This window comes from Sorex fumeus, unplaced genomic scaffold (genome assembly GCF_029834395.1).
Source record: "Sorex fumeus unplaced genomic scaffold, SorFum_2.1 ptg000199l, whole genome shotgun sequence".
Classification (NCBI taxonomy): domain Eukaryota; kingdom Metazoa; phylum Chordata; class Mammalia; order Eulipotyphla; family Soricidae; genus Sorex; species Sorex fumeus.
This window is the reverse complement of record NW_026606256.1, coordinates 1074639-1098532: the sequence shown is the minus strand read 5'-3', so window position 1 is coordinate 1098532 and position 23894 is coordinate 1074639. Positions and strand designations below refer to the sequence as shown.

Here is a 23894-nt window from a genome sequence, read left to right as displayed (position 1 = left end):
CTCTGGGTATGACCCCAAAACGAACCCCCAAACCCACCTTCATTGAGGTTTTCAGGGACTGGAGAGATAGTACAGAGGGCTAAGGTGCTTGCCTTCCACGCAGCAGAGCGAAGATGCCCAAACCCCACATGATCTCTGGAGCAGCGCCAGGAACGAACCCTGAGTGCAGAGGCAGGAGTAAACCCAGAGCACGTGGGGTGCAGCTCAAAACCCTAAAGAAAGAAAAATTTGAAATGAATTTGAGCTCAGAATTTCAAACACTCGGTCCCAGAGGGTCCCCCGAACCGCATTCTCAAGCCCTGTCCGTGTTAGACATTCTCCACCAAGCCCTCGCGTGAAAGCAGGGCCTCGGGGACCCTCTTTTCCGCGAGCCGTGTGGGGTGTCCCCTGGTGAGGACTCGGGGATTCCAAGTCAAGAACCTCCCCGCGGCTCTCGGCCCGCTTGACCTCGCGGTCCCCAGGCCGGCGGCAGGTGGCCCTCCCGGCCGGCGGGGGCGCTGTGGGCTCCGGCCGCTCTGGCCGGCGGGCGGGCCGAGGGCCGCCTCGATGGTGGAGCGCTGTCCAGCGTTTCAGCAAGCGGCGGCGGCGGCGGCGGCGCCCGCGGGGAGAGGGACGCGCGGGCCCGCGGGGGCCGCCGAGCTGCGGGGCCGAGGCGAGCGCAGGAGCCCACCCCGGAGGCGGCCCGGAGCGGCGGGGCCCCGGGGCCTGGCTCGGGCGCCCGGCGGAGCGCGGCGGTCAGCGCGGAGGTGAGAGCGCGGCCGGGGCGGGGGCATCTCCCCGGGGGACGGGGCCGGCTTGGCCCCTCGGGCCTCCGCCGCGGGGCGGGCGCCCGGGGTCCCCGGCACCCGGACCAGAAGCTCGGGCAGGGGGATGGCGCAAGTAGTCTGTGACGGGTTCGAGACCCCCGGGGAGGAAGAGAGGGAGCGGAGAAAGGTTTTCCGTTTTGCTGAGAGCGATGGGGAAAGTGAGAAGCCAGTGGGGAGGATGTCCTGGACGTGGAATGATCTTGGCCCAGCCCCTGAGCACGCAGGGAGGCCCCCACCACAGGCCGAGAGGAGAAGCCCCTGCCCCCCCCCCCACCCCGGGGCCCCTGGAGGTAAGGAGAGAGCCCCTCCCGCATGCCAGACTGGTGGGTTCAGATTGGGGTGGCAGCTCAGGGGACAGCCTGGCCCCTTTCCCAGCTGCTCAAACGCCCTGGGCAAGCCCGAGCTGCCGCTGAGAACTGGGTCTCACCCAGGACGGCATTTCCTCTCCAACTGGGAAGAGGATGGAGGACGCGGGAGAGGAAATAACCAGGAGGGCTGTAAGGCTGGATCTAGGGTAGGGTGGGGTGGGGTGGCGGCGGGGGCTCTCCATGGCTTCTGGGGATGCTTACGGGGAGTTTATGGAGCTCGGCGTGGGGGAAGCCCACAGCACATTCTCGGCAGAGAGGAGAGGCAGGAGATGGTGCAGGCTGCGCTGTGAACCCTGCCTGGACCCCAGGGGAACTACCCGGTTCCTGCATCCTAGAGAAGCAGGTGGGGAGGCACAAGACAAGGTCCGCCCTGGCGCTTGCATGCCTGTGCTTCTCGGCAGTGACTTCTCACTCCCTGCAAGACTTCATCCAACACCCCCTCACCCCCCCTCCCGCCCTGCTTCCGGCATTCAGGGCCCTGGCTGGCCTTTTGTTCTCCATCAAGAGAAAAGGCAGGTGCACGGATGGAGAGGAGCAGAATGGGGGCTGGAGAGTTTCTCTGTCCAGGGCTGGAGACCGGGGGCGGGGCCCAGGGGCCTCTCTTATGGGCCAGATCTAGTTTGTGCCTGATCCTTCCCCAGAGGAAAACAGAGCTGACACGGCGAGGAAATTGCTCCCACACACCACCTTAACCTTCTTCCCCGTCCCACACTCCCATGAGGGCTGGAGGAGGCGTTCTTGAAGGGTGAATCTAGAGTTGATGGGGTTCTCAGAGGTAGCAAGAGGGAAGGGGTGGCCTCCTTCCTCCTGAGACATGTGTCCGGATCTAAACCAGGTGATTTTGGCCAGGCCATTCAACCTTGGATTCGTCTGCAAAACGCGTAAAGTAATAATATTCTATTCCAGTTTGCAGCTATAACCCTCACAGCAGACAGGAAATGACTTATAAACTCCAAACCACTAGGCAAGAGCAAGTCAATCCACTGCTGATGGGTGGCTGGAAGAGAGGGAGGGAAGTTGGGGCCCGAGTGATAGGACAGCGAGGAGGGCTCTTGCCTTGTACACGGCTAACCCGGGTTCATCCCCAGCATCCCATAGGGTCCCTTGAGCACCATCAGGAGCAATTCCTGAGTCCAGAGCCAGAAGTAAGCCCTGAACATTGTCAGGTGTGGCCCAAAAACCAAAGGGAAAAAAGAGAGAGAGGCGGAGAAGTTTCCAGGTCTGTTGAGGCACTTGGTTCCCCTCCCAGAGGAGGTGAACAGTGGCCAAGGGCCTCGTCCCAGCTCTGTGCTAGGCACACGGCTACAGTTGATCCTGCTCCGCTCCCCCCAACTTCACCACGTGCCCAGCCATCCTTGTCCTGATTTCCTGGCAGAGAAAGGTGACTCAGAGACTTTCCCAAGGTCATGCTGGCGCCCAGTCTGTCTGTCCCCGCCCCCTCCCCCATCTTGCTCCTCGATAGCCAGCAGGGGCAGGCTCCAGGCCCTGGGTCCAGGCAGAGGGCTTGGGGCTCACAGGGAAGGGGTGCCTGCAGTGAAGAGCTGGTTCCCCAAGGTCACCGGGATAGTCAGAGGTGCAATGTGCTCCCAACAGTCGCTGCAGCATCCCCTGCCACGTCCCTCCTGGTGGGGATTCTGGCTCTGACACCTCCATCTGCTCCCCGCTGCACCCACTTCTCACCTCTCCCGCCTGCCAGCCTCTTGCTGACCTCGGCAAGCCTGGCCGCCTGCTTTGCTGGGAGTGGGTGGCCCTTGTCGTCGTCTCTCTCACCCAGATGGGGCTGTGGTTGCCAGCGGCTGGGGAATCCCAGCTGAATTCTATCCTCCTCTGCACCCCCGGGGTGGCCTCATGATATCCTCCCTCCCTGCAGCCAGGAAGAGGCCCCACAGGAGCCGGAGAGAGTCCCCTCTCTCTGCCTTAATTCCCACGCACACCCTGAGCCCCTGCCTGGTCACAACCCTGGACATTTGCCCTTTGTCCCCTGACTCGTGGTGGAGGCCCTGCTGGCCATTTCTAGCATAGCCAGGGCCTGGAGGGGTGCGATTTCCCAAGGTCACAAGCGAGGTCCTGGTCTGCTGCTGCCCTGCCCCTATTCATGTGACTCCCACAGAGCCTCTCTGTCACCCATTCTCCAGGTGGGACGGTCATTCAGGACATCAGGGGCCAGCAGGGGGTGGGGGCACGGGGAGTCTGAGGGTCTGAGAATGGCCTTTGTAGAACATCTCCAACCTCAGCTCCTTGGGTGACCTTGAAAGAATCCTTGGTCTCTGCCTCAGGGCCCCCAATCGTAAAATGACGACGGTGACTCCATACCCCTCAAAGGCCCTGCTGAGCCTCGATTTTCAGCTCTCTCTGCTCCATAATTTGCATCGAGAAGTCGGGGTGGCAGAAACACAAGTTTTGAGGTGCAATGTTTGAGCTGGAGATGAGTTTTAAAATTTGTCCCTTCCACCTACGAACTCAGGGTCTTCTTCACTAGCAGGGTGACTACGGCGCCTCGAGGCCTGCTCACTCCTCGCCTCATGGGCTGAGCCAGGACAGACATCCAGGCCTGGGCCTGAGGATGCTGGCGGGGACATGAAAGGTGGCCTCCCTGCAGCTCCTGGGGACCTGGGACGCACGTGTGCACGCCAGGAAGTCGCGGGGGTGCAGTGGAGGGGAGGGTGCACGGTGGAGCTTATTCATGAAGCCACCATGGGGCGCGGGAGGGATTTTGCAGCTGATGTTCTGGAGGGAGGATGTGGGGTGTAGCTGAGGGGCGGGGACTTGTCTGGGAAGGGGAGAGAGGGCAGCTAGGAGAGAAACGAAGGGTCGGGTCAGAGGGTCAGTGTCATGGCTCCCCGGGGATCGTGGACTCAGGAGAAAGGGCAGAGAACGGGTGAGAGGGAGGAGCCAAGGGAAGGAGCTCATGGCTGACCGTCCCTGGCCTCAGTGGGACTTAATATCTACTGCCCCTCCCACTTCTGCCCCTTCCTCACTTCCGGGTCTGGAGATCCATCCTCAGAGGCCAAGCCTGGCTGGTCCGTGTCACCCAAGATGGAGTGTTTTGTGGCCAGGCAAGTGAACCACTGTAAACTGCTCACGGACCTGGGAGAAAGGTCACTCTGGCCATGGGGTGCTGACTTCACCATGGTCCCCTGTGCCCCCAGCTCTCCTCCCCTCTTATCACCAACCCTCATCCCCAGCCCAAGTTTGCTGTCAGCTGTGTGGCCTCCCCGGCACCCAGCCTGGCCAGTCTGGCCTCAGCCTCCTGCCACCCCCGCCCTGGCCGCCTGCCTGCTGCGGAGGACGCGGTAGCAGCTGGGGCAGGCGCTCAGTGTCCTGCTGGGTCCCGAAGACCGGAAGGAGGCCTGGACCCTGGGGTGGGGAGGGGGCAGGGCTGCTGAATTCAAGCTTTGAATATAACTGGGACCCCTCCCATGATTGCCTCAGGGACCCGCAGGATAGAAACAGGCAAGTCTGTGCCATGATGCCCTCTCCACCTCTGCCGGCCACCGAAGAAACACGCACATAAGAGCAGAAACAGGTTGGGAAGAGGTTGGGGTCTTCCGGGAGCCTCAGGTGTGACCCCAACTCTGTGCAGTCCCCTGAGCACTGCCGGGGGCACCTCTGCCCCGCCACTGAGCTGGTGTGGACCCCAAACAAAAACCAAACCAAAAAATTGCCTGTAATTCACTACCCAGGTATAGCCATGGTATGTATGTGTATGTGAGTGTGTCTGTGTGAGTTTGTATGTGCATGTGTATCTATGTGTGTCTGTGAGTGTCTGTGTGAGTTTGTGTCTGTGTGTGATTTTGTGTCTGTGTGATGTGTGAATGTGTTCTGTGTGTGTGTTTGTGTGTGATTGTGTGCATGAGTTTGTGTGTGTATGTGAGCCTTGTGTCCATGTGTGAGTGTGTCTATGTGTGAATGTGTAAGTTTGTGTCTGTGAGTGTGTGTGACTGTGTGCATGAGTTTGCGTCTGTGTGTGAGTGTGTGTCTGTGTGTGAATGTGTGTCCCGTGTTAAGTGTATATGTGTTTGCGTCTGTCTGTGTGTGTGAGTTTGTGTATATGTGAGTGTGTGTCTATGTGTGAGTGTGTGTTTTTGTATGTGTGTGAGTGAGTGTGAGTTTGTCTGCCTGTGTGTGTCTGCGTGCTTGTGTCTGTGTTTGAGTTGTGTTTGTGTGTGTCTGTGTGTGAGTTTGTGTATGTTTCTTTCTAGGAATTCATTCCCAGAATGAAGGAACTCGGGGGGGGGGGGCACTCCTGAGAAAGGATTGGGCATGGGGAAACCTCTTTCCAGGGGGTCATGCAGCTGTGGGGAGAGCGGGGAACTTTGGGGGTCCCTTGGAAAGGAGGGGACAGCTTTGGGGTCTGTGGCCAGATCAGCAGGGACAATGGGATTCTTTGCCCTTACCCCCTGCGACAGGAACATTCGAGGTGCTGCCTTCTGGGCAGGGGAGCCGCAAGCTAATGGCATCTGCTAGGCTTGGGCCTCCTTGGGCCAGGCCCGTCTCCTCCCCCAAACCCCCCTCCCCCTCAACCGGGCACAGTTTTCCCGCATGCTGGTGCTGTGAAAAGTAGGCCAGGCGCCCCAGCATGTGTGGGAGCGCACATTCACCCTCTGCTGGGTATCACGGGGCCCCAGGGCCGTGTTGGGCTGGGCAGACAGTGGCCTGTCCTGGAGGAGCCCCAGGCTGGCGGAGAAAGGGGGTGCAAGGGAACTGGCAGCTGCCAGGCCCCAAGGTTCTGTGTAGAGCCCCAATGTCCAGAGTGTGGGGATGACCAGGGACGCACATGGGAGAGGGACTTTAGGGTGGGGCCTTGAAGGGCAGGCAAGGGACTGTCACAAAGAATACCGGGGACAAGCAAGCACAGGTGTGAATTGTGGGAGCAGAACGCTGCAGATTAAACAGACAGGCAGGCGGGAGGGCCGGCCCCAGGGACGTGGGCCTGTGCGGTACAGGGACTGTGAAAAGCTGTGGGTGCCGACCCTCGGGAGTGAGCTGGAGGGGCTCTATGCTGGGGCTGGGGGTGGAGAGTGGGGAGTCAGGGCGGAAGCCCAGGGCCACGGAGGGGCTGGGCTCTGACAGGGTGGGCAGCCTCGCCCAGACCCTGGCCTCCTCCGCTGGCCGAAACATAGGGGAGTGGGCTGTGGGACCTTCCAGGGGAGCCGTGTACCCCTCTCCCAACAGTGCCACTGGGGGCTCCTGCTTCCAGTCTCGCCTCGGGGGACCCCCCACTTCGTGATCCTGGAGCCCATCCTTTTTTCTCCCTGAAGACTTGTCTTCCCTGCCTCAGATTCTCTTAACTACGTCGTCCCTCTCCTCAAATGTCAGACAGAGATCAGCGCCAGCTGTGCAGTTCCTTCATTCATTCACTCATTTATGGGGCTGGAGAGATAGCACAGCAGGTAGGGCGTTTGCCTTGCACGCAGCCAGCATGGTCGACCCAGGTTCGATTCCCAGCATCCCATATGGTCCCCCGAGCACCGCCAGGAGTAATTCCTAAGTGCATGAGCCAGGAGTAACCCCTGAGCATCGCCGGGTGTGACCCAAAAAGAAAAAAAAAAAGAGTAAATCATTCACTCATTTATTCGTTTTCTTAGTCATTCCTTCGCCCATTCATTCACTCCCTCACATGTTTATTCACTAATTCATTTTTTCATTCACTCGCTTGGTCATTCGCTCATTCATCCACTCATTCATTCATCCATTCATTCACTCACTCAATCACTCATTTATTTATTCACTCACTCATTTACTCACCCATTCTCTCATTCGTTTACTCACTCGCTTGCTTGTGGAATCTTTGTGGCCCTGTGCCCTGTTCTAAGTGAGGCTCCAGGAGGCTCGTGGGGAGTGAGAGTCAGAGGCTGGCTGATGTTTGGGGAGAAGTGCTGGTTCTAAAGGAGTATCAAGGGTTGCCAGGCACTGGGGGAGGGGCTGCTTCACAGGCTGGTCTCAGAGAGTCCCAGGGCGCAGAGGGAAGGAAGTTTTTGTTGCTGGCAGAAGGGCAGGAGCTGCCCTGTGTCTGGGGGACCTGACTTGGGGTTTCGGCAGTGAAACTGGGGAGTCAGTGACACTGGGGTCAAGAGCAGGCTGGAAGGAGGCCTCGGAGTGTGGCCATGCCAGTGGAGACAGTTGGTGAGAAAGCCGGGCTGCCCGTGGGGCTTGCAAGTGCGTGGCATAGCGGTGCAGTGCGACCAGGCAGAGTCAACAGTGGGGTCTGTGGTAGGCGCTCTGTGGGGGGCCGCACCTCCTGCAGCTCAGCTCCTCCCCATCGGGGACCCCCAGAATCACTGCAGCTGGCATCTCCAGGGGCGAAGAACCCATCTGAGTACTTCTACAACAGTCCGTGGTGTGCTGGAAAGGACTGATCCTGACTGGGAGGCGAGGAGCTGTACTTGGGGAAGCCCCCAGCTGGTGCTCCAGGCCTCACCTTGCTTCAGGTCATCAGGGCCGGCTCCTGGCTCTGTGCTCAGGGATCACTCATGCTGGGGCTTGGGGGGACTCTCTGTGGTGCCAGGGATGGAGCCTGGGTCTGCTGTGTGCAAGGCCAGCACTTTAACCCCGGGTGCTCTCGCCTCCGCCAGGAAACCCATCCTCCTCACTCCCTGCGGATGCGGGGGTTTTTGTCTGTTTGCAGGTGGGGGTCGGAGGCCCTGATGATGATTCTGGGGCTGGTGCCCGAACTAGATGGACACTCAGCGCACCGTGGACGCAGGAGAGAGAGGCCCAGCTCTCTGTCCAGGCGGGAGGGGCACCTCCTTCTTTCTCACCCTTCCTGCCTCCCACCCCCAATCCCTCAGGAGCCATAGGTTATTGTCAATGATGTTGTTGATTCTCTGCTTAATTAACTATTAAGCTAATCAGATTAATTGACATTAATTGGCTGCCATTTGTCAAGGACCCTGGGCTGCTTCACCTTTCCAAAGGGGGATTGGCTGGGCAAGGAGCTGGGCGGGAGCTGTGGCGGTGGGCGGGGCGCAGGGCAGGCAGTGGGCGGGTCACAAGACAGGTGGTGGGCGGGAGTTGTGGAGGTGGGCGGGGCGCAGGGCAGGCAATGGGCGGGGCACAGGGCAGGCGATGGGCGGGGCACAGGGGCTGGGATGACAGCCTGGGGCCCAGCTATTGGGCTTCTTGGCCTTGGTTCCTTACACTTTGGGAAGCTCATCTCCTTTTTCTCCTCCTTAGTGGCATGGGAGAGATAGTACCCAGAGCCAGAGGTGACTGAGATTCTACCAGAATAGCTGGGTGGGCCTCAGAAGGGCAGTGGCCATTGAGACTTCCTTTGTGAGGGGCATTTGGGCCACACCTGGGGATGCTCAGGGCCTATTTCCAGCTCTTTGCTCATGAGTGACCCCTAGCAGTGCTCAGGGAACCATCTGTGGTGATGAGGATCAAACCTAGATTGGCTGCATGCACGCTTTACTATCTCTCTGACCCAAGGAGAGACCTTAAAATCTCAAGTTTTAGGCCAGGAAGATGGTCCAGGCAGAGCCCTTGTCTGCTTTCTGCACGGCCCCAAGTTTGAGCTTCAGCACAGCACAGCTCACCAGGGCTGCCAGTGTGGCTCTGTTGGCCAGAAGCTCTGAGCACTGCCGCCTTGAGTACTAAGCTCTCAGGCCCTGTCAGGTCGGGCATTGCCAAGAATGACCCCAGGTCTGCTGAGCACTTCTGGCGGGGGATCCCTGATAAAACAAAAATCCTAAATAAGTCATGACAAGGGCCGGAGCACTACTATAGCAGGGAGGGCATTTACCTTGTATGCAGCCAACCCAGGTTCTATTCCAGCATCCCATATGGTCCCCAAGCATGACCAGGAGTGCAGAGTGCAGAGCCAGGAGTAACTCCTGAGCATCGCCGGGTATAGCGCCCGCTTCAAAAAAAAAAAAAAGAAAGAAAGAAGCTGTAATGTGAGTAGGTCACCCCTAACGACAGCCAGGACAGAACTCACGTTAAAGGAGATGAAGTTAAAGGAGATTAAGGGACAGCTGAGCCCCCAGGGAGACATGATGGCTTGAGATCAAGTGAGTTGGTCCATGGCCACCCCCCAGAGCACAGCATTTTCCCTCTTGTTTTAAGGTTGTTTTTATTTATTTATTTTTTGGTGGGGGGGAGGCACACCCAGCAATGCTCAGGGCTTACTCTTGGCTCTGTGCTCAAGAATCACTCCTGGCATTACTCAGGGGACCTCATGGGAGGCCAGGATGGAACCTGGAATGGCCGTGTGCAAAGTAAGCGCCCCCCTCCACCCCGGTGTACTATCGCTCCAACCCCTCTCTGCCTGTTTCGAAATTCAGCTTTCAACTTTCTATTCTAATGCTTGAAACAATCAGGTGAACTGTACACTGAGACCCATCCTAATTGGGATGAAGGGAAAAATGAGCTGTCCCCCTGAACCCCGGGTACGGATTGTCTTTGGAGTCTGGCTCTTGGATCCGAATGGCACCAGGTTCTAAGCTGGTCTTCCTGGGGCCCATCCCCTCTCTGGTGAATCTCTGGCCCGTGCTCCTGAGAGCCAGTTTCTGGGTCTCTGGGGGCATTGCAGATGATGGAGATGAATTCAAATGTGAGGAAAATAGGGGGGCATATTGGTGGGAGGGTCAGGCTCCCGGGACTGGGCACAGGGAGGGGCTCCCTGCCTGGCAACAGACATCTCTAGCTGGGGAAGGGATGTCTGGGAGATGAACATGGGGTCTCTCTCTTCCTTTACTGCCCAATTTCACAGCCCCCAGGGGAGGAAGGACCAGGAGACTCTGCAGGCCGTTGCTTAGCGACAGGAGGTACATCTGGATGGATCGATGGGGAAAGGCAGACCAGGACGAGGCAGCTCCAGCCCCCAGCCCAAGTCTCTCTTTGATCTCACCCAGGCCCGGCAGAGACCTGGGGATATGCCAGGGGCAGCCTGGCTGATGAGAGCCCAATCAATAGAGGGGATTTTCCATAATGAGATTGTGCCTGCGTGAAGCAGCTGCCCCCACACCAGGGAATAGAAGGGGCCTGGCTCTGCAGACAGCCTATCTCTGTGCAGAGTTTCTGGGGATACACAGCACTGCCCCACCCTGTCCGGACTCCTGATCCTTGGCACAGATGGGGACAACTGACCACACAGGAGAAGACAGTATATGTCCTGAATATACCTGGAGCTGACGAGATAGCACAGCGAGCCTTGCACACAGCTGACCCAGAGTTCAATCCCTGGCATCCCATAGGGTCCCCCGAGTCCCACCAGGAGTTATCTCTGAGCACTGAGCCAGGAGGGAGGAAGCCTGTGCACTGCCTGTGTGGCCCCCAAAACAAGCAACAACAGAAAGAGATTATACAGTTCTTTAGCCTGATATCACCTTCCCTTGTCCAGCTCCAGCCATGAGCCCAGCCAGGGCTGACCCTGTGGAAAGGGGTGAAGGAGGAGAAGGAGCACCCCTGATCCTACCCCCAGGAGCCCCCAATACTCAGGAGTCTCCCCATGACACCTTGCCATGTCCCTGTGGCCTAGATACTGATTCCACCCCCTGCAGCCTGTGACAGGAGCCTGGCCCCATGTTCATTCCCCCGGCAGGAAGCTGTGGTAGGGAAGAGGAGGGTCCTGCACGGCAGAGGGGGATAGTTTCCCCCCACCCCGGTGGGATGGACTGCAGTGTTGGGAGGGTTCAGACAGAGACACTTGGTAGTTTGCAGGGTCTTGGTCCAGCCGGCTGCAGCCAGTCGGAGCTGTGCTTCCCCTTATGCATGGCTCTTGTCTGTACACTGAGAGTCTCCAGGGTCCACCCTGCACCCTGGGTCAGCTCTGTCCTGGGATCTCCTCATCTCACTGGTGCTTGAATCAAGGAACCTACTAGCCACATCCAGTTCCCAGAACTCAAATCAGACCCAAATGGAACAGGGGCAGGTGCCCTGGGCTGGGACCGAGAGCTGGTGTCAGGCTGGTCCTTCCGGAGCCCTGGGGAGCTCACAGAGGGCAGCTACAGCCACGCCAGGGCCCACACACCCAAAGCATTGTGCCCAGGTTTCCCACCAGAGGTCCCTGAGATGCATTGGGGATTAGGCTAAAAGCGAGTTCTCCATCCGTGCAACACAGGCTGGTTCCAGCTCATGCCTGCTCGGGGTCAAACCCAGAGCTGGGCATGAGGGGTCCACCTGGGCCTGGGAGAGTCCTTGGTCAGTCAGGGAGCACTAGTCGCAATGGAGGGAGACCCACACTGAGAGTGGGACCCAAAAGAAAGGCTCTGGGGGCTGGAGCGATAACACAGTGGGTAGGGCATTTGCCTTGCATGTGACCAACTGGATTCAATTCCCAGCATCCCATATGCACCCCCCCCCCCCCCGCCAAGCACCGCCTAGAGTAATTCCTGAGTGCAGAGCCAGGAGTAACCCCTGTGCATCGTCAAGAGTGACCTAAAAAGAAAAAGAAAGCGGAGGAGAGGCCCGTTGCTAAGAGGCCCCTCCAAAGATGATGCTGGAGCAAAGTCTCATGGGCTGAGTGAAAGGACAAGCTGAGGCCGGGGTGGTAGCACAGCAGGGAGGGCCCTTGCCTTGTACCCAGCCCATCCAGGTTCCATCCCTGGCATCACATAGGATCCCCTGAGCACTGCCAGGGGTAATTCCTAAGCACAGATCCTGTAGTTACCCCTGAGCATCACTGGGTGTGACCCAAAAATAAGGAAGGAAGGAAGGAAGGAAGGAAGGAAGGAAGGAGGGATGGAGGGAGGGAGAAAGCAAGGAAGGACACGCGAGGCCAAGGAAGCAGGAGAGACAGTGTGTTCTTGGGGGTAGGGAGAGTATTTGAGACCTGGGGTGCGGCAGCGGCTCCCCCGCCCCCTCGTCCAGGAGCCGGCTACGCTGTCTTTCTCTGTGGTAGCAGGCTTGTCCTTCTCGTGGCCAGCCCAGACACCCCATCTTGGATCTGGGAACTTGGCCAAGCCTGCTGTCTCCGTAGACAGCCCCGACAGCGACTGCAGAGATGGGGACAGCACGCAGGGCTGCATGGGAGAGGCTGGGAGGTAGCGGGAAGGTCGCCCTTCTGCAGACCAGCCCTTCCGGCCCTGCTGGAACCAGCCCACCCATCACCCCCGACAGACCTAGCCCAGAGGCTCTGGCCAGCCAAGCCAGCAGGCCTAGCAGGGGCGGCAGGAAGCTGAGCTGCTGAATAATTAAAGGCAGATTTCCCAGCGCCCTCCGCCCCTGCAGCCCAGGGTTGGGTAACAGACACGTCGCGCCTGCCTCTCCAGAGAGTTCCAAGGAGGCAGAGAGAAAGCTCCCCGCTGCTGCCGGCGCCCCAGCCGGGCTGTCCGCTCCCAATCCATGCGGATCCTGGCTCTGTGCAGAGAGCTTGCGGTTTCACTGCCGTCTGAGTCGGGTCTGGTTTGGGAAAGATGCTACTTAACCTGCTGGGTCCTGCGTCTTCTCGGGTTTTTCTGTTTTTCATGTTTGTTTTTTTGTGGCCACGCCCGGGTGGGGGTGCTCAGGGCTGACTACGGAGTCTGTGCTCAGAGATCAATCCTGATTCTGTGCTCAGAGGCCCCTGGGGGGTGCCTGGGATGGAATCTGGGTCAGCTGCATGCACAGCAGCACCCTAGCCCTGCGCCATCTCTCGGGCCCACCTCTCCCTGGCTCACCCGGCAGGGAGCACCCACGGGCGGGCGCCGTTCAAGCGGCATTCCCCGGAGGGTGGTTGGTGGCGCTGCGGCACTGACCCTGCCCGTGTCTGCTCTGTCCTCCCCTGGGGTCTCACGGGCACAAAACCCATTTCCTGAGTCAGGAGACTGAGCACCAAGGTAGCTTGGGAGCACCAGGAGTCTCCTGAAGGCATGTCGAGATCCTGCCCCCCCAGTCAGTGCACAGTCCCCCTCTACTCTGGCGACATTTTCCCCTGGAGGGTCTCCCCCATATTTGCAGGCCCCATCTTCAGAGGAAGGCATTGTACCCGCATGCCTCCTTCCCATTCTGGCCCTCTTATCCCCAGGCCTCGGTGTCATGCTCTAGGCCTGCACCTGTGCCCCCTTGGTCCCCACCCCCTCATATGGGACAGATCCTGCTTTCAAACGCCTTTGTAAAAACTTCTTTGTCGTTGCTGTTGTTTTGGGGGCTATACCTGGCACTGCTCAGGGCTTACTCTTGGCTCTGTGTTCAGGGATCACTCCTGACAGTGCTCTGGGAACTCTGTGAGGCATCAGGAATCGACCCTGCATGCCAGACAAGTGCCTTAAACCCTAGATTCTCTCCTGGTCCCTGGAAAGTGCCTCGACGCCCCCAGACAAAGGCAGACCCTTCCTGGTCTCTTTTTGGCTCCTCCCAGCTGGCAGTGTGGGAGGCAGGAGATGGGTGCCCAGAATCCACTTCCTAACTGGCTTGTCTCAAGAAGAACGAAGGGTTCCACCCCTGCTGTGAGACAGGGAGTATTTTTTTCTTCTCCATTTCACAGATGAGAAAACTGAGGCCTGGAGAAACGTTCCCTGATATCTAGTCAAGGGGTCAGTTGAGCATTAATTCAGGCTCAGGTTTTCCTAGCTTCTTTCCATGCCCCCTTTCCTGGGATAGGGGGGTAGGGTAGAACAGCAGGAAGTCGTTGGTGGCAGAAAGTGGGGACACTATATGCCTGTGAATGATGGTTTGCCTGGAGCAGAGGGAAGTTGGGCCTTCCAGGGCTGGAGGCCCGAGTCCTGACATCACTAGTGGGTGATGTTGGAAGCCGGAGACAGGGAAGGGGTGGGGTGGCAGGGGGAAGGAAAGGGGAGGGAGCTCTGGGGGGGAGAAAGGGAAATGGGGGGGGGGGGAAAGAGACCCCAGAGGTAACAAAATAGGAGACTAACGCCCAAGAATAGCTGAGATAAGTACCAAGAGGTGCACTCCATGGCTTTGAGGTCAGCTGCACATGCTAGGGGAAAAGGCAGCTCAGCTAGAGAAGGGAGCACCAAATAAAGGGTGTTGGGAGGATCCTCCCAGGATGGGAGAAGCATGCTGAAAGTAGACTGCAGACCAAACATGATGGCCACTCAATGCCTCTTTTGCAAACCACAGCACCCAAAAGGAGAAAGAACAAAAGGCAATGCCCTGCCACAGAGGCAGGGTGGGATGGGGGGCTGGGGGGGTGGGAGGAATACTGGGATTAGTGGTGGGCACTGTTAGAGGGATGGGTATTTGATCATTGTATAACTGAAACCCAAGCACAAAAATTTGTAAGTCTACAACTGTACCTCATGGTGTTTCACTAATAAAAATTTTTATTTAAAAAAGAGAGACCCCAGAGGGAAAAAAGGGGAGCTGCTCCCAGGCCCCCTGCAAGAGCCTTCTGAGTCCCAGCTTAGGTGTCCAGGGCCTGTCCATGGTGGCGGGAGCTGTCCTTGGTGCTGATGGCCTGGGTCCCTCAGGAGGTGGGAGGGGCTTGGCCGGGACCAGCAGAGAGCAAAGAGGCAGGCAGCCCAGGTCCTTGGGCCAGCTCCTCTCCATGATGCCCACTTCTTGCCCTGGCGTCTGCCTCTCCACAACCAACCTCCTCTTTCCTCTGAGTTTCTCCCGGTGCAATGGCCACTCCCAAGTTGGGTCCAGAACTCAGCCCCCTGCAGGGCGGTCCCAGGCTCTGAGGCTTCCTGGATACTTGGTTGGTGTTTGGGCCACACCCAGGAGTGCTCAGGAGTTACTCCTAGCTCGCTGCTTATGTTGTGCCAGGACAGGGCCCCGGGCCCAGGACATGCTGGTGAGAGTTTAGGAAGAGTAGAAGCGTGTTTGCTATTTGAGTCGCTCCCGGAGGGGGCTGGAGCCGCAGTGCAGCAGGAAAGTTACTGGCCTTGCCTGGAGCTGACCTGGGTGCGACCCTTAGTGCCCCATAGGGTCCCCTGAGCCTGCCTGGGAGTGGTTCCTGAGTGCAGAGCTGGAGCAAGCCCTAGGCATCTCTAAGCCCTAAGGGTGTGACCCAAAAACCAAAATAAATAAGGAAGGAAGGAGGGAGAGAGGGAGAGAGGGAAGAAGGGAGGGAAGGCAAGGGGAACAGGAAAATTGCAAGCTCGAGACATACACGGTGAGTAAGGCAAGTGTATAGCCCTGGGCCTTCCCTGGAACCTCATCTGGTCGCCAGCACCACCAGGTATGACCCCAGGGCAGTAGTAAAATGTGCATTTTCCAGTATCCCCTAGACCTCATGCCTTAAAGACTGGGTGAGTCCAGTCCTCAGTGGTCACGAGTCCCTCAGCTGACCCTGGTGCCTGAGTGAACTTGGCAGTCAGCCTCTCAAACCGTGGTCCACCTAAGACCAGGTCACTCAGCATCTCTCCACTAGGGGTCCTGTGGCCCCCATAAGCCCCCAGAATATTCGAAGGTGAAAATTGTGTTGGGGCCGGAGCCATAGTCCAACAAGGAGGGTGCTGGCCTTGCACACAGCTGATCTGAGTTTGATCCCTGGCATCCCATATGATCCCCTGAACATCGCCAGAAGTGATCGCTGAGTGTAGAGCCAGGAGTAAGCCTAAGCATTTCTGGGTGTGACCCCCAAACATGTTCCAAAATTAAAAAGAAATAAATTGATGATTTTTCCCAGTGATGTTTCGTTTGGATCCTATTGTATAGACTATCCTACCCAGACCTGTAAAACTCTGGGGTGAGGAGGAGTTAGAGCGGGAACAGTTTAAGAAGCTCTGGTCCGCTCTGCTGGGCTCTGGTGCAGAGACCTCAGCAGCACCCTCGGCCACACGAACATTCCCCCACACATCGTGATTGGTAGGTCTGAAGTGGGTCTCAGGTGGGACCAACGTATGTAATACAACTTTCGGTTGTTTTAGATACACCTGGATGTGCTCAAGGATTACTCCTGGCTCTGTGCTTAGGGATCAGTTCTGGCAGGGCCTGGGGAACCCTATATGATGCCAGAATTAGAACCATGGTCCATCACATGTAAGGCAAGTGCTGTAAGCCCTGTACTATTTCCCTGACCCTACAAAAACACAATGTCTTGTGGGGAGGCCACACCTGGCAGTGCTCCGGGGCTACTTCCGGCTCTGCACTCAGGGATCACTTCTGGAAGTGCTCAGGGGATCATACAGACTGTAGGGGATTGAACCTGGGTTTGCTGCATGCAAGGCAAATGCCCTACCTGCTGTACTACCTCTCTGGCCACAATTTTATCTAAAAAAATTTGCTTAGGAGCTGGAGTGATAGCACAGCGGGTAGGGCGTTTGCCTTGCACGCGGCCAACCCGGGTTCAATTCCCAGCATCCCATATGGTCTCCCGAGCACGGCCAGGGGTAATTTCTGAATGCAGAGCCAGGAGTAATCTCTGTGCACCGCCTCTGAGTGTGACCCAAAAAGCAAAAAAAAAAAATTACTTAGAGAAATGTGAGAGGGGAGAGAAAAATGATGTGTTCAAGAGAGAACATGGGCTTCTCCAGAGAGGCAAAAGTTAAGAGTATACGTCTTCGATGTGGGGCATCCTCCAGGGTGGAGAATGAGGCTCTGAAATATGACTTAAGGGCTGTGGATGTAGCTCAGAGCTAGAGCACATGCTTAACTTGCATGAGACCCTGAATTTGAGTCCCAGCACCAGAAGAAGGATAATAAAATCTCTTTTTGTTTTGTTTTTTATTTGGGGAACACACCCTGAGATGCTCAGAGGTTACTCCTGACTCTGTGCTCAAGGATCACTCTTGGCGGCGCTCAGGGGACTCTATGGGATGCTGGGGATTGAACCCAGGCGGGCACACGCAAGGCAGATACCCTCCCCACTGTACTATCACTGCAGCCCCAGACAGAAAAGAAAATCTACTTAACCCAGTTAAATTTAATTTTTGATAAACAATGAGGAATTTTTGAGTGTATGTCCCAAATGTAAAGTTCATGAAATTCAAATTTAATTGACGTACACATCTTGCCTTTCATTATTTGCCAAATTTGCTAACCCCACGTACTTCTAACCAGCCTCCTGCTGACTCCGCCAGCTTCGCCTAAATCCTCTCCAATTCTCGGTGATTTTTTTTAATGTAGGAGTACTGCTATTTATTCAGCTACTGATTAAGCTAACTGAAGCGGGCATGAACTCCACATTACTCATTTTTTTTTAGTATTTTATTGAATATCAATGAGACAGACCATTACAAAGCTATTCATGAATGGGTTTCAGTTATACAATGATCCAACACTCATCCCTCCACCAGTGTACATTTCCCACCACCAATATCCCCCGTTTTCCTCCCACTACCCCCCAACATTCTCCCAACCCAAGCCCCCTATGGCAGGCACTTCTCTCTCTCTCTCTCTCTCTCTCAACTTTTGTGCATTATGATTTGCAATACAGGTACTAAGAGGTCATGGTGTTTGTTTAGAGAATTCAGTATTTTTTTCATGAAGGTAAGGTTAGAGTGGATTTTTTAACTGGGGGCAGCTTTGGAGTATGGATGTGACTGCCGAAGCTTTTGGAAGCACAGAAAGGTGTGTGTGTGTGGGGGGGAGAGGTAGCCCATCCCAACCCTGAGAAATCCTGAAGATTTTGGTCACAAAACTCACGTTCCTGAATTTTCAGCAGATTATATCTCAGTAAGGTCTGTCCCAAGACAGTGGAGTCAGGCTGAGGGCATGGCGGCGATTTAGGATTGTGGCTGCAAGCGGCTGCCAAAGGCTCTGTTTGGGCGGGCACCAGGCTGACCTGCCCCTCCAACTTACCCTGGTCTATTCAGTCTTGCGCAGGTTTGAGATTAACTGTGGTTTTTGATCTCTTTTGAGATTGATTTGTACGTCTCTGAAGCAAGGCTGCGAAATGAACTTGTATAGCTGAGTCAGAGGTGGTTCGTGGGCGTGGCTCCCACATACCTAACTTTTGGCTGTTTAATTTCTCGGGAAACTTAGTCCCGAGTTGTTGGTGTTCGGCTAGAGGCACAGCGGCAATTTTCAGAAGGCTGCTGATGCACTTGCCCCCCAGGTACAGGTTGACCTGCCGTACCCCCAATTCTCAGTGATTTGAATCCTGGGATTCTGATGATATGTATAGAGTCAAAATATTAGCACCTTAGCACCTTCCCATCTCCACCTTATATTGCTGTCAAGAACATGCCATTTGGGGGCATCATACCGTATGTTGGTTCTTAAGGAGTCCATGATCCTTGACCCCCACCCCTGTCGTCCCCCAGTATACCACTTCTAAACTATATCTACCCAATTCATGAATATTAGTTTGGAACCCAGTTTTGGAATGTAGCATTCCGCTTCTTTTATTGTGGGGTTGGGGGGTGTGAGAGTTCAGGGTTCAGGGGTCACTCCTGGTGGTGCCTGGGACAGAGACCCCACTAGGCTTCAGCTGTTGACCCAACTCTAATTCCTCCATCTCTCTTTTTTTTCGTCAGAGGGGAGGCACACCTGGAGATGCTCAGGGGTTACCCCTGGCTCTGCTCTTAGGGATCACTCCTGGTGATGCTATGGGATGCCAGGGATTGTACCCTGGTCTCCAGACATGTACAAGGCAAATGCCCTCCCCAATGTCCTATCACTCTGGCCCAATTTTTTTTGTTTTTTTTGGGGGGGTCACACCCAGCAATGCACAGGGGTTATTCCTGGCTCTGCACTCAGGAATCACCTCTGGCGGTGCTCAGGGGACCATATGGGATGCTGGGAATCGAACCCCGGTTGGCTGTGTGTAAGGCAAATGCCCTGCCCGCTGTGCTATTGCTCCAGTCCCTCTGGCCCAGTTTTTTATTCCTTCCAGCTTGTCCATCTGCTGAGTCTTTTCCGGGTCTGGTTCTATGTTTTGGAGCCCTCTTGGGCTGAAACTCTTCTGCAAGTCACCAGGCTCCCTCCAGTCCATGAGTTGGGTCTGGCACGGGTGAGGGCAGAGTCCTGTGGGCCTGCTCTGAACACACACTCTGTAGCACAGGCACCGAGGGGACACCTGAACAGGCTTAGGCTCTGCATGTGGAATGCCTGAGTCCCATCCCAACACCTCCGGGAGTGACCCTAGAGCACTTTACAGGAGTAGCCCGTAAACAGCACTGGGAAACAGCACCCAGTGTGACAATGGCACCGTGACAGGAACTTCTGAGCCACAGCTGGCCTACCCAAGCTTCTGAGCTTGCTCCCCACCAGCTCCAGAGCACAAGGATAGGTAAAGGGCCACGGGAAAGTGGTGCAGAGTCCCCTGTACCTGCCATAACTCTGTTAGTCAGCCCAGCAGCCTCAGCTGGGAAGGAAGCAGGCTGAGTGCCTCCTTCTGGGGGGCTGCCCTCTCTCTGGGGGTTCACAATCATACTTTGAATATCCTGCCTCCTTTGAATTCCTGCCTGTCATCCCTGACTCCTCTGGGGCGCTGGCGGAAGTGCTCTCTGCCCTCGCGCCTTCCATCTTTCCTGAGGGGGCTTAGTAACTTAGCCGAACTACCCCGAGTGTTGGAGGTAGATGGTGGTGGTGGTGGTGGAGGGGGGTGTCTGCGGAGGTGAGTGCACCCACAGCTGCTCCCCCCCCATCCCTCCTCTGACCTCAAGGAACTGAAGCAGATGGAGATGGCGGGGGCAGAAGAGGTCACCCACATCAGAGGGGAAGCAAGCAGGGTGATTCCCCACAACAGGAGCGTGTCTGAGTGTGGCAGGTGCCGAGACTCTGGCAATGAAGCCTCCCCTCCCCTCAAAGGGATCACAGTGTAGAACCAGGGTCAGGCACCTTCCGAAGACCGGCAGTCCAGGTAGGTGAGGACCAGAGACCATGAGACCTTCTTTGGCAGGAAGGAAGACTTCCTGGAGGGGGTGGCATTGGACAGAGCCCTGACGGAGGAGGTAAATATTCCCCAGGTGGAGAAGAGCAGAGGGAAGCAGAATCCAGCACAAGGAAGCAATAAAAACAAGGTCACAGAGCACTGAGAGTGATGTGGGGACAGATGGCCAAGGCTGGGGTGTTGGTGTGCTGGAGGAGAAGGCGCAGGCAAGAGATGAAGTGGAAAAATGAATAGTGGGGCAAACTGTGTCAGAGAGAGAGTATGTGTGCAGGGCGAGGGAGGGGGAGAGAGGCAGGCTTAAGGTCTGGTGCACATGTTTTTTTATCTTTATTTTTCTGCCACACCTGGCAGTGCTCAAGGCTTTCTCCTGGCTCTGCACTCAGGAATCATTCTTGGAGGTGTTCAGGGGACCATATACCAGGGGTCGAACCTGAGTTAGTTACATGCAAGGCAAATGCCCCGCCCCAGAGCCCAGCCTTGGCATGCAGGAGGTCCAGGGTAAATCCTTGGCACTGCCTGGTCCCCTGAGCACCACCAGCAGTGCTCCCTGGGCACTGAGCTAGGAGTAGGCCCTGAGCACACACCTCTGGGCATGACTCATTAACCAAAACTCCAAACCCCTAAGGTGACAGGGGAAAGGGTCTGGGGGGGTGGCTCCCTGACCCCCTGCCTGGAACACCAGGCTGGGTTAGGTGCTGTGCTGGTTTGGGGGTTGGAAGCTCCACTGGAATGCTCCAGAAGACGGTCCCTCTTACCCGCAGTGACCAAGGACACAGAGGAGTCAGAGAAATACAGCTGCCAGTGGAAAGGCCCAGAGGCAGAGGGAGGGAGGACAGCAGGGACCCTAAGGAGGTCAGGCCAGCCTTCTGTGAGCCAAGGTCACAGTTAGCACTGGACGCTGTGAGTCAAGGAGAAAGTGCAGAAAGTGGGGCTCGGGCCAACGCTGAGGGTCTGAAGCTGGTGGCAGCAAGGGGACCGTCCCTGTGAAGGGCCCAAGTGTCCTGATGGGGGACTGCGGTGCCGGGGCTCAGAAGCCACACAGATGAAGGGGTCCCCCAGAAGCCATGCACTGTGGCTAACATGGGGAGCAGGACTCCAGAGTTCAGGATGGACTATGAGTGGAGAAGCCCTGGACAAGTTGGGGTGCAGAGCTGGGCTAGGGACAGAAGCGGGGAGCTGGTGGAGGGGGCAAGAGAGGCCAGAAGTGGTCCTGCAGGCACATAATCAACTCTCGCTGGGATGCTGCAGTAGGGGACCAGAAGGGGGTCAATGCCAGCCTTGGGATCACAGAGGGAGGGAGGGAGGGAGGGAGGGAGGGAGGAAGGAAGGAAGGAAGGAAGGAAGGAAGGAAGGAAGGAAGATGGAAGGAAGGAAGGAAGGAAGGAAGGAAGGAAGGAAGGAAGGAAGGAAGGAAGAAGCCCAGCCCAGAAGCCAGGGACAGACACTGCTACTCTGTCCCCTGTGAGTTGTCCTCTGCCTCTCTCTTCCCTGCCTTCCATTTCTGTGACTCTGAGCAGCCCTGCACCCCACGACTCTGAGGCTGGGGGATTGTGATTTGTAGGGAAAGGCTCACCCAGGACGTCCAGACATGCCCAGTCCCTTCACTTCCGACTCCCTCCCATGTCCCTACTCTTCAGGAAGGAGGCTTCCCTGTTGCTTAGCAACCAGCTGAGCCTGGAGAAAGGAAATGGAAATAGCTCCATGCCTCCCTTGGTTGAGAGATAGGTCCTTGGTGTGTGTGTGTGTGTGTGTGTGTGTGTGTGTGTGTGTGTGTGTACCATACACGTGTCTGCACATGCTTTATTTTGGGGTGTGAGTGTGTGTGTGCATGTCTGCGCCTTATACTGAATTGTGTGTGATGTGCTGGGCTCCCCGCTGGGCCCAGTACAGAGAGGGGTTCCAACGTGACCTGCTGACACCCCACCCAAGCTTGCAGGGCGCTGTGGCTGCTGGAGGAAGCTAATGTCAGGGTCATATTGGTCACATCCTGAGAAGCAGTGTTTCTGGAGCACAGGAGGGGACAGTGAAGCGAGCTCTCTTGAGCTCCCTGGGGCTTCCCCTAGTAGCTGGCTCTGAGAAGTGTCCCCAGCAGCCCCTTAGAGGATGTAACGGAGCAGAGTTCCCTGCCATCTCAGCAGGTTGGTCTGGGTGAGAGCGCAGTATCTGGGACGGTGGGGGCTGGGAGAGAAGGGGGATTAAACAGAGCCAAAGGAAAAACAAATCAACATTTTTCCTAGACACCAACGGAATTGGCTGCCTTGTTCAGCAAGCGGCAAGCCGGCTCTGGGTTCAGGGAGAGAGGAAGGTCCAGAGATCTTCCCCTTGCTGCATGCACCTTGCAAAGCCCAGGGTCTAATCCACCTGTCAGGCCCTGAGGTGTGACCCAGAGGTGCAACCCTGCCAAGCACCCTCTTTGGCAGCACGTGGGGAAGCGGATTAGAGCCGGAGGGAGCCTTTAAATCTCCAGGATTAACCCGCAGAGCGCTTAGCGGGCGGCCGAGAACTGACCACCTCGCCCCGTGTTTGTGTCTTTCCTGCAGGGACGGTCGCGGCCAGCGGCTCCCGCGCCGGCCACCATGTCCTCCACCGTGAACAACGGCGCGGCCAGTATGCCATCCCCGCCCGACGCCGCGAACGGCTTCCCGCAGCCGGGCGCCTCCTCTGGGGCTTGGCCACGCGCCGAGGAGGAGATGCGCGCCGCGGAGCCGGGCCTGGTGAAGCGCGCGCACCGCGAGATCCTGGACCACGAGCGCAAGCGGCGCGTGGAGCTCAAGTGCATGGAGCTGCAGGAGATGATGGAGGAGCAGGGGTGAGTCGCGCGGCGGGGCGGGGCTGTGGGCGGGGCGAGAGTGTGGGCGGGGCTGCTGTCTGTGGGCGGGGCGAGACGGCGGGCGGGGCTGCTGTCGGGTGGGGTTGTGGGCGGGGCAAGACTGTGGGCGGGGTTTCTGTCGGGCGGGGCTGCTGCGGGGGGCGGGGCTCTGTTCGGTGGGGCGGGGCTTTGGTTAGTGATGGTGCTCTGTTAGTGGCAGTGCCATGTGACAGGGACACTTTGAAGCAGAGGGCAGGGCTCTGCCAGAATTGAGTTCAGGATCCCAGTTAGGTGAGAGGCCCAGTCTTTTTTTTTTTTAATTAATTGAACCACCTTGAGATACACAGTTACAAAGTTGTTCATGATTGAGCTTCAGTCATACAACCTGCCAAACACCCATCCATTCACCCGTGCACATTTCCTACCACCAATGGGCCCAATTTCCCTCCCTTAGTTAAGACTTAACACCAGGCTGTGCTCAGGGATCACTCCTGGTGGAGGCTGGGGGACCATATGTGCTCCGGGCATCCAACCAGGTCAGCCACATGCAAGGCAAGATCCTTAAGCCCTGTGCTATCCCTTTGGTCCAAGTCTCTCCCTCTTCTTCAAAACAGTTGTGGATGCTGAGGCTTCCAGAGAGCAGAGGCCTGGGAAAGTACCTATGCTGGGCAATGGGAGCAGATAGCCTGTGGCCACCAAACTGTCCACAACCCATCTCCTGGGCTCCGCCCCACACCCAGAGTAGCCAAGCCAGGCTCTCCCTCACCATGGAGTTCAGGAAAACCCTGTGCTCAGGTCGTCAGAAACCGGGGCAGAACCACTCCACCCATCAGGAAAGAAAGGGGTGCAGAGGCCCGGCTGTTCTCCTGCAGTGGGGAGCAGGTGGGGAGGTCCCTGTGGAGAGGGCTGGTGCCAGGTTGCAGCAGAAAGATGAAAGGAGGATCCAGCTGGCAGAGAGAATCTGCGCGCGAGCTGGGAGAGTGGGATGAGATGAGATCCCCAGGCAGGCGGAGGGGGGGGGGGAGGGGAGGGGAGTCCCCTCTCGGGACCTTAATTAAGCCAGCATATCTGCCAGAGCACAGGGAGTGGGGGCAGGCGCCCAAGCTGGGGAAGGACAGAGCCTGGAAAGCGCTTTCTCCTCCTTTACATCTTCTCTGGGAACTCCCAGCCCCGCCCCTCCCCCAGCCTCTCCCTCTCCCCCTACTCTTCCCGGCCAATGGCTCCCACAAATTCTCTGTCTTTGTCAG

General features: G+C 57.0%; 1 protein-coding gene across 1 annotated transcript in view; it reads left to right on the top strand.

Moving 5' to 3' along the window:
• Positions 1-570: 570 nt before the first annotated feature.
• SRRM3 (serine/arginine repetitive matrix 3) overlaps positions 571-23894 on the top strand; it is a 50480-nt gene continuing 27156 nt past the window's right edge. The window contains exons 1-2 of the mRNA XM_056108213.1: positions 571-746; positions 22379-22647. Coding sequence (XP_055964188.1) covers positions 22415-22647 — 233 coding nt within the window. The 5' untranslated portion in view covers positions 571-746; positions 22379-22414. The remainder of the gene's footprint in view (positions 747-22378; positions 22648-23894) is intronic.